At 38.2% G+C, this 10,421-nt stretch overlaps 1 protein-coding gene across 1 annotated transcript; it reads left to right on the top strand.

Annotated features, from left to right (window-relative positions):
• The first annotated feature begins 713 nt into the window (after positions 1–713).
• LOC130072412 (macrophage-expressed gene 1 protein-like) lies at positions 714–3,042 on the top strand. Its single transcript, XM_056237504.1, is given in 3 exon segments — positions 714–1,163; positions 1,502–2,962; positions 2,965–3,042. Coding segments are annotated over 3 exon segments (1,989 nt in total).
• The last annotated feature ends 7,379 nt before the right edge of the window (positions 3,043–10,421 follow it).

Here is a 10,421-nt window from a genome sequence, read left to right as displayed (position 1 = left end):
TGAAGACACAGAAGCTAGCGTTACACTGTTTGGGCAGGCTTTATAGTTTCCTGGTTGGTGACGTGACGTCACCCGCCTCTGACGTCTCGTCAAACCATTGGACTAATTTTACTCGTGCCCCCTCACTTGGTGAGCTCTGGTGCCCACCCTTCTGTACTTTAATCTGAAGCAGAAAATATTGGTTCAAAAAGGGTGTTTTCACAGCAATGCCCTTAATCTTTTTTTTTTCAACTATAAAGAACCTTTTGAGAAATGGAAAGCCTCATTGGATACTAAAGGTTCATCATGGAACCATAAATGCCAATAAAGAACCTTTTTATAAGTGTAGTTTCTCTGACTATTATTTATTACTTTATAGGGTAATTTAGTCAAATACAGAGTTTTGACTTTGAAATGTAAGTAATACTTTCATTTAAATAAGATAAATATGGGAATATTATTTACAAGTTCTACTGTGGGTGGAGGTATAATGATCACCAGTGTTTTCAAGCAAAATATTTTTGAGCAGCAAATAGTTTCATTTTCTATCTATCTAAAATAGAGATTCTGTTGATGGATTGTTTGTATGTTAGACAAAAGAAAAGTCATTCATTCATTTTATCATAAACAAGACTGCCTAAACTGGTTCAATGAAGATCACACGCCCTGGTATCCTGCATCCTTACTATAAAAGATGCAATTCAAATGATTTTTACACCACAAACCAGACAATCATGGAGTCGAGAGCCTTCTGTCTGCTGATACTCTGCTGTTGCATCAATATCTGCTACCTTTATCCACTCATTCATCCCAGTAATGGACTCAATGCATGCCTGAAAAACCCATCTTCAGTAGCGCTGGAGGTTCTTCCAGGTGGAGGCTGGGATAACCTGCGCAACATAGACATGGGCCGGGTGATGAATCTGAGCTATTCCCAGTGTCAGACCACAGAAGATGGTGTCTATCTCATTCCAGATGAAGTCTTTGTCATTCCACAGAAAGTGAGTGGAGTGGAAACAAACTCGGAGATCATGATGTCATGGATGGACCAGACTAGCTCCACTTCAAACTCCATCAATGCAGAAGCTTCCTATCTTCATTTGCTCAATGGAAAATTCTCTAAAGAAAACCAACGTATTAAAACTCACCAAGTGAGAGAGAGTTCTGTAACAGCACGGGTTCAAGTAAGTCAGAACAACAGTTTAACAAAGTTAACAAATAATTTTATATGGCTTGAATTACAGAAACACAAGCTTATATATATATATATATATATATATATATATATATATATGCTAATATTCAATATTACCTTTTTTTTTTTTTACAATTTTCCACTTATTGACTGCTGAAAATAGAAGAACAATTTTCATTTTTCATTATGATTGATCATTTAATGTGAGCATTTATTATTTTTTTATGCCAGAAAATATATTTAATTTGTAAAGGTGTAAAAGATTTTAAAATAAACATTTTTATTTAGTCGGTCTGTCTTTTCTCTTTTGTTTATTTTTTTTTTCAGGTCCGTAACCATCTGTACACAGTAAAGGCCTATCCGGACTTTGCTCTGGACTCCCGCTTTGCTCAACAGGCAGAGGAAATCGCAGATGCTATTAATAACAATCAAACACGTCAAGCAACTTACCTGTCAGAGAAACTAATACTTGATTATGGTACTCATGTCATCATAAGTGTGGATGCTGGTGCTACTTTAGTGCAAGAGGAATATTTAAAAACATCTTATATCCAGAAAAATCAGTTAGAATTGTCTTCTATTTCTGCATCAGCAGGCAGTTCCTTCTTTGAAAAAGTTAAATTTGATATTGGTGCCAGTGCATCCCAGGGAACCTCTAAAACCAGTGGTTATCAGGGTAACATCACATATTCGTTAATTCAGAGCCATGGTGGAGCTTTATTCTACCCAGGCATCACTCTACAGAAGTGGCAAGACAGTACGCTCAATAATCTGGTGGCTATTGACCGCTCTGGGCTGCCGCTGCACTATTTTCTTAATCCATCAACATTCCCAGACCTTCCAGCAGCAACTCTAAATCAATTAGCATTGTTAGTTTCTCAGGCCGCAGAGCAATACTATAAAGTAAACACCATACCAGGGTGTATAAATCCAGATTCCAAAAACTTCAACTTTCAGGCAAATGTAGATGATGCATCTTGTGAGGGTCCCGTCACTAATCTTACCTTTGGTGGCATTTACCAACGATGCACTTCATTGACATCAGATGGAAGTACCATCTGTGATGAGACAGCACAGAAAAACCCAGCCACTGGTGATTATTCTTGCCCTCCACAGTACAACACCACCCTGTTACGCTCTGAGACAGTAGAACGAGGGTATACTCGTAACGAGTGCCAAGCGTCCTGTCGTTCATGTGGTTTCTTATGGTTGTCTACTTGTTGTGACCAAATATGTAGTGATGTTTTTTATGTCCGTCGTGCAAAAGTAGACACCTACTGGTGTCCCGCAACTCAGAAAACACCTTTGAATTCTGGATACCTCTTTGGAGGTCTATATGGACCATCTTTGCAAAACCCATTTACCAAATCTTACAGCTGTCCTCCAAATTTCTTTGTACAGAAATTTTTGTGTAGTGACATGAAGGTTTGTCTGAGCAATGATTATGTGACAGCAACAAAATCCTCTGTGCCTTTTGCTGGTTTCTTCAGCTGCCAGTCTGGCAATCCTTTTGCAATGGGTCAATCTCGTTGTCCACCTCAGTTTAGCCAAAATCTTGCTGCCATTAGTGATGGCTGTCAGATATTGTACTGTGTCCAGTCCGGTGTGTTCAGTGGTGGTCAGATAAAACCTGTTCGCCTCCCACCATTCACAAGCCCACCACTTGTTGGCATGACTGCGACAAACTCTGTAGCTATAATGCCAGAAGGTAATCTTTCCTGGGTGAGAGTCTGAGAAACAAAGACTTGGCAACTGGCAAATCCTGTTGAAATTAACCAAATGTTTGGTAAAGGTCTGGAGGAGAACAGGCTGGTGTAACCTATGGTCTGATAGCTTTGATTGCTATGGTGTCAGGAACTCTGTATTAAAATTAGGTGTTCTTACTTTGAGATGTGCTTTGGAGTGTGGCCCAAATTGAGAGTTGCATAAAGAGTCAGAAAGATCAAAAAGTGAGAATACTAATGTAATTATTTTACATTATATATAAATGAAATTTTTTAACACACTTTTATTCAAAGCTACTTATGAATGAGGAAATTGTGTACTGTAATCAAATCGCATTGATTGGCATGTGGTGATGGGTATCAGGAATGTGCGTTTTTTCCCCTTTATTATCATTATCCTAAGCAATATTGATTTACATTTCATGAATGAACAAATAAATCAATAAATATATATCCTGCATGACTTCCTGTTTGAACTGGTTTTTGTGCATTTTCTATGACTCCATTATAAGAAAAGTTTTTCTTATGAAATACTTTCATCTGCTCTCAAGCCATATTACAGCCCATTTATTTAGTGTAAACATGTACTATCGAAAATATTTTGAGATGGATGAACTCACTTACTCTTTTCAACAGGTGTTTATGGGGGAAGGCTAACCTGAGTTCTTAGATCTAATATCCGATCCGACCCGAACTGTTTTAAACAAACTTTGAGTATGAGTATAGTAAACGATAGCCAAGACGTCTGTTATGTATGTGCTGTGTTGCATATGGTAAAATTGAAAATTAAAAAAAAAATGGAAAAGGAGTATGCCTCATCCTGACAAATTTGCAATTATAACTTATTTAATTATGGATATTTGGATCAGTTAATAGAATTAACCTGATGTAGCTGAATTATTATTACAATCAATTAACATGTTTGTCCATTTAACACTCGGTAGGCTATTAATCGTCTATTAACTTTTTAAAAAAAAAGGATATTTTTCGTGGCCACAAAAAAATAACTTTCTTACAGGGCATCCATACATACATTTTCCCTTAAAGGGTCTTTGTTTAGCAAGAAGTGACCACAGAATCAACACTCACGTGAATGTGCACAAAAGTTTTAACTTAATCACAAACACATAGCTAGTCTAAACATACACATGAACACAATCACGCATACATGGGTAAATGGAAAGTGAAAGTGAATGAATGAAACCGAAAAAGAAACAGTGGAATGAAGCTATGAAAATGCGTCAGTTAACCACTTGAACATCAGCACCATCAGGTAACAAGGGGTTATACACGCTTATTACACCTCTGTTTAGTTAGTTAAATTTACTCAGAAGAAAGTCATGATGGTTCAGTAGTTCGATGGTGGTAAAGTTACAATCATCCAGGGGTCCATTTCCCAAAACCATAGTTGCTAACCTGTTAGCAACTTAGTTGGTTGGCAATGGGAAATTGCATTGCAACCAACAAAGTTGCTACCTTAGTTAGCAACTATGGTTTTGGGAAACGCACCCCTGGTTGAGTGGAGGATGATGAACTTCAGTGATGTTAGTCTGACTTGGTTGCAGTCAGGGAAATTACAACAGGGCTGGTTGTAACTTTGAGGACCATCCGGCTGCGCACCAGGGCATAAGCTCGTTTCCAAATGAACAGCAACCAGAAGAAGAAGAGAAGGTCACTGAGATACCATTTTAACTTCTGTGGAAGTCACACCTCTTAAGTTTGGCTTGACCAATGAGAAAGGTGTAATTTTCAAGCGGGAAAGGTTTCTTCGTTTAGAAGCTCATTTCAGCAGCTAAATACCGTTTTGACAGCTGCAGTATAAAACTGTAATTTAACGGCTGTAGCTGACAAAACAGTATTTAGCTGTTCATTTCAAAAACAGCATCATACCGTATTGTTACAGCTGCCAGTAGTTTACCATTTTTTTTACAGGATTATTTTTTACAGTGTGGTTAGAACGGTTTACAATTAAATATCTCTAAAACAGTGTGCATGTTTGTTTGTTTTTTAACCAAAACAATTAGCTCAAGTGTAGTGCCAGATGTTGTTGTATCAGGTGAAATGCTACAAGTTGTATCTGAATATAAGTAGGCCTTGGAGTTGTGATTGATTTCAGACTTTCTTTTAAGGCTTAAGTTAATAAGGTCTGTAACCAGGTCAAATTTTAGATCTATACGAGATTATGTCAACAGAGGCCACTATGTTGTATGTAGGCTACATTCAATGATTATCTCATATCACTTACTACATGGTCAGCTGTCAAATCACTCCAACCACAACCATTCTCCTATTAGACTGGGAGGATATATACACACACGTGGCATTACTGCTCGGTAAGCATGCTTAAACTGCTCACAACCCTCCCGCCCTCACCACTATAAGTATCAAGCATATTACTGTGCACCTTCTGGCTGTCGTCTTCTTTTGTTTCAGATTACCAAGGCATTCAAGTCCAGCTATCACGGACATCACTGCTGAGAGACACTCATCCTCATAGCCAAGCTACAGTGTAGACGTCCCGCCACGTCTACATGTTAATACTGTTTTGCTTTAAATATATTACTAAAGTGTCTTAATCATCTGTATATCACTCTAGCTGATGTTTCTATGGGGGGGGGGGGTTAATGCTTAAGCTCTGTATGCCATTAATCATGGAGCAAGAACCCCCATAAGGAACCATACCGCGAAAGATAAATTGTGTTTAATAAACTCAAGTAAATTGCCAAAGTGGTCCTGTCTGAACTACTCTAAAACCATTGGAGTCTCTGTATAAACAATCACTAACAAATTCTCCTCCTTGTGTAGCACAATATATGTTTAGACAAAATTTTCTGTTAGTGTATTTTAGCATGATTTCCACATGGAATCATGTACTTGTTTTTTTTTTATTTGAAAATGTGCTTTTTTCTTTTCTTCTTTCTCTTTTGTGCATGTGTATTAATATAAGATGCTTTATTTTTATGGTGCCTTTTTAACATTCTGTCAAGAGTCTACAGTTGAAAAATAGTCTTTTTGGCATGTTCTGGCACATTTACATCTATGTTCATTAATGTGCACTGCCCCTGTAAACAAATTAAGTAAAATAAAATAAACATGAGAGACTGCAAGACTGAAAAGAAGTCATCACAGCCATATTTGCTTTATAAGCAATTTTTGTATATGATTTTACAGTGTACTATATTTTGTTGTTTTTTCCTCCCCTTTAACACACACACACACACACACACACACACACACACACACACACACACACACACACACACACACACACACACACACACACACACACACACACACACACACACACACACACACACACACACACACACACACACACACACACACACACACACACACACACACACACACACACACACACACACACCTAAAGGATTATTAGGAACACCATACTAATACTGTGTTTGACCCCCTTTCGCCTTCAGAACTGCCTATACATGGCATTGATTCAACAAGGTGCTGAAAGCATTCTTTAGAAATGTTGGCCCATATTGATAGGATAGCATCTTGCAGTTGATGGAGATTTGTGGGATGCACATCCAGGGCACAAAGATCCCGTTCCACCACATCCCAAAGATGCTCTATTGGGTTGAGATCTGGTGACTGTGGGGGCCATTTTAGTACAGTGAACTCATTGTCATGTTCAAGAAACCAATTTGAAATGATTCAAGCTTTGTGACATGGTGCATTATCCTGCTGGAAGTAGCCATCAGAGGATGGGTACATGGTGGCCATAAAGGGATGGACATGGTCAGAAACAATGCTCAGGTAGGCCGTGGCATTTAAACAATGCCCAATTGGCACTAAGGGGCCTAAAGTGTGCCAAGAAAACATCCCCCATACCATTACACCACCACCACCAGCCTGCACAGTAGTAACAAGGCATGATGGATCCATGTTCTCATTCTATTCACGTCAAATTCTGACTCTATCATCTCAATGTCTCAACAGAAATCGAGACTCATTAGACCATGCAACATTTTTCCAGTCTTCAACTGTCCAATTTTGGTGAGCTCTTGCAAATTGTAGCCTCTTTTTCCTATTTGTAGTGGAGATGAGTGGTACCCGGTGGGGTCTTCTGCTGTTGTAGCCCATCCGCCTCAAGGTTGTGGGTGTTGTGGCTTCACAAATGCTTTGCTGCATACCTCGGTTGTAACGAGTGGTTATTTCAGTCAAAGTTGCTCTTCTATCAGCTTGAATCAGTCGTCCCATTCTCCTCTGACCTCTAGCATCAACAAGGCATTTTCGCCCACAGGACTGCCGCATACTGGATGTTTTTCCCTTTTCACACCATTCTTTGTAAACCCTAGAAATGGTTGTGCGTGAAAATCCCAGTAACTGAGCAGATCGTGAAATACTCAGACCGGCCCGTCTGGCACCAACAACCATGCCACGCTCAAAATTGCTCCCATTCTGACATTCAGTTTGGAGTTCAGAGATTGTCTTGACCAGGACCACACCCCTAAATGCATTGAAGCAACTGCCATGTGATTGGTTGATTAGATAATTGCATTAATGAGAAATTGAACAGGTGTTCCTAATAATCCTTTAGGTGAGTGTATGTCATTGGTCTCTTACTTTGTAGAAGCAGCTATGTCTTGTTAATAAAAAAAGGTACAGAAATAAAATAAAAGCTAATTTTGTTTTTAACAGTTAAAACAATCATATTTATGTAGCACGTTATACAACACAGATAGTTTCAAAGCAGCTTTAGAGTGATAAACTGGAAGACAATGATCAATGATGCAAACAATTCAATTCTGTAAGATTCCACTCTAAGGCCCCGTTTACACGAGAACGATTCCGGGTGAAAACGTACAAATATTTTAGCGGATGTGCCTTTCGTTTACACGGCAACAGCGTTTTGGGGACTTAAAAACGCAAAAAAGTGAAACCACCCTCCAGAGTGGAAATCTTAAAAACGCTCCACCGTCGCGTTCCCGTCTAAACGGTAAAAATGCAAATCTGCTCACGGTGGCTCGTCGCGTACGCGTTTACGTCACATGCATGCACCAGTACAGGAAAATAACCACCAACATGTCATGCCATGTCATGCCATACGTCGGACCTTCAAGTTGCCCTAGCAGCTCTGAAAAACATACAAGAGTCTTTTCAGCAGTTGTACAAAATATTCTAAGATATTGGCGTTGTTGTGTGGCAGTGCTTCACATTGCCACCTAGCCGCCTGGAGTGCATACTACATCGAATTTCACACACTTTTGCGTCACCATATGAACGCGGATTTCCCAGCCATGATGCTCATCTAAACACAGAATAAAAAGTGATAATGCAACGCCACTTTCGCGTTTTCTCTTTAGATCGTTTCCGTGTAAACATAGCCTAAGACAGTAGTGTCATTATTTAGCTGAAATCAGTTCAGTAATTGTGTAAAGTTAATCAATTATGCAATGAGTTCAATTTAGCTGTAAAGCAGCTCTGCAGAAAACATTGATGCCATTATTCAATAAAAATCTTGACAAACATAAGTGGATCTTAGTGGGATTATAAAAAAGTATGGCATGATTCCTTAAAATAAATGCTTTCAAAGAATAGAAAAATTAGGTGCATGATAGCCCTCTCCATGGTTGTTTAAAAAAAAAAATGTGCGCATGTGGAACGAGTCAGCCAGTTTTCATTTCCTTTCTTGTGTTATTAGAAAGATTCAGGTCTCAAATCTTGAAAATTGATGGAATAGTTACCCAAAAACAAATTTTATCACTTAAAAAAATTCTATAATCATTATTTAGCCTACTCACCCTTTTGTTCCAAACTCATATAGTAATTTTTTGTCAGTTTGAATTGAAAAGGCAAAGCCCTATTTTTGTGCGTCTTGAAATAAAACTCTTTAAAATCTCAATCTTCATGCTGCAAACTTCAGTGCACAGTAGAATGTCTAAAACATAACCCTATAATAAATGAGACTACAGCATGTGGACAAAAATACTAGTAATAATAAAAGATTTGGTGCATGGCACCACCATTGGTTATTTAGAGTAAAGAAGCTATTATTGTATTATTAGAAAGATTTAGATTTAGGATTAATTCCCCCAAAAAAGATTCCATCTAAAAAAAATACAAATTAATCAGCCCACTGATATGACAACATACAAACAATCCCCACAGACAAACATTAATATGGCCTTCAGACATCTCCAGTATCATGAGATGATTCCGCATTCATCCCTTACCGAGACTAGTTGCTGGGCTGAGTGAGCATGGACATGTCATTGGGGTTATGAAGTGGGCATCCTCTTTCAAATCTTTCGGCCAGTTGGTATATTATTATATATACACGTGAGTGTGCACGTTTGTAGGTCATATTTAAAGTTTTTTTTGTTTTGTTTTTTGTGCTCAGAGAACATCATTATGATAATTGTTGTAGATGGAATTAAGAACCTAGCCAGTGTATATTGAATATGTATTTCATCCTTCCCCAATTGTAGTGCACTAAGTTTGTGAGCTTCATTAATTAAATAACTATGTTAATAGTGTATTTTTAGTATACTTATCATTAAATAAATGTATTTTAAATACAATTCAGTATTTATTTTTCACTGGGCTGCCGCTGCACTATTTTCTTAATCCATCAACATTCCCAGACCACCCAATACCAATATTAAGCAAAATGGCTTCGGTTCATCAGGCTACAGAGAAATACTATAAAGTAAAGACCATTCCAGGTTGTGCAAGTCCAGATTCTCCAAATTTCAACTTGTAGACAAATGTAGATGATGCTTCTTGCGAGGGTCCCGTCACTAATCTCAGCTTTGGTGGCATTTACCAAAAATGCACTCCATTGACATCAGATGAGAAGTGATGAGACGGCACAGAAAAACCCAGCCACTGGTGATCATTCTTGCCCTCCAGTTTACTATCCCACCTTATTACGCTCGTAGAACGAGCCCACCATTCACAAGACCACCAATGGTCAGTATGATTGCCACAAATACTGTAGCTGTAATGACAGAAGGTGATCGTTCTTGGGTGAGAGTTGGACAAACTAAAATGTGGCGACTGGCAAAGCCTGGTGAGATTAACTAAATGGAATTAGCATCAGAGTAGGGAGAAAAGGCTGGTGTAGCTGTTGGTTTAATGGTTCTAGTTGCTCTTGTGGTTGCAGGAACCGCTTTTTTTAATGGAAAAAAGGCGATCTTCTGGCCGCAGGGTAAGCAGAGAGTATAAAGAGCTTTAGAATGTGGCCAAAATTAGGTGGTGTAGAGTGAACAGTATGGGGAATTAAAACACCAAACACTTAAGTAAAAAGCAATTGATAATTGATTGGTGTAGCCTTATAAGTGAAGCGATGTAAGCAAAATTGTAATCAATTTAGACAGTGACTGAGAACAAATTTCATATTTTCTTTATCATCCTACTATTTGACAGGGGTGTAGTGTCTTGAAAGTATTTTAATTTAAACCGAATTAAAAAAAAATTACTGCATCAATATTAATAAATATTTCTACCTTGTACCAGTGCCTTTTTAAACTCTGTTCAGGAACATTTTT

This window comes from Rhinichthys klamathensis, unplaced genomic scaffold, assembly GCF_029890125.1.
Source record: "Rhinichthys klamathensis goyatoka isolate OS25496 unplaced genomic scaffold, OSU_Roscu_1.1 h1tg000487l_1, whole genome shotgun sequence".
Taxonomy (NCBI): domain Eukaryota; kingdom Metazoa; phylum Chordata; class Actinopteri; order Cypriniformes; family Leuciscidae; genus Rhinichthys; species Rhinichthys klamathensis.
The sequence above is the reverse complement of the archived record's forward strand: the minus strand, read 5'-3'. Positions and strand labels throughout refer to the sequence as shown.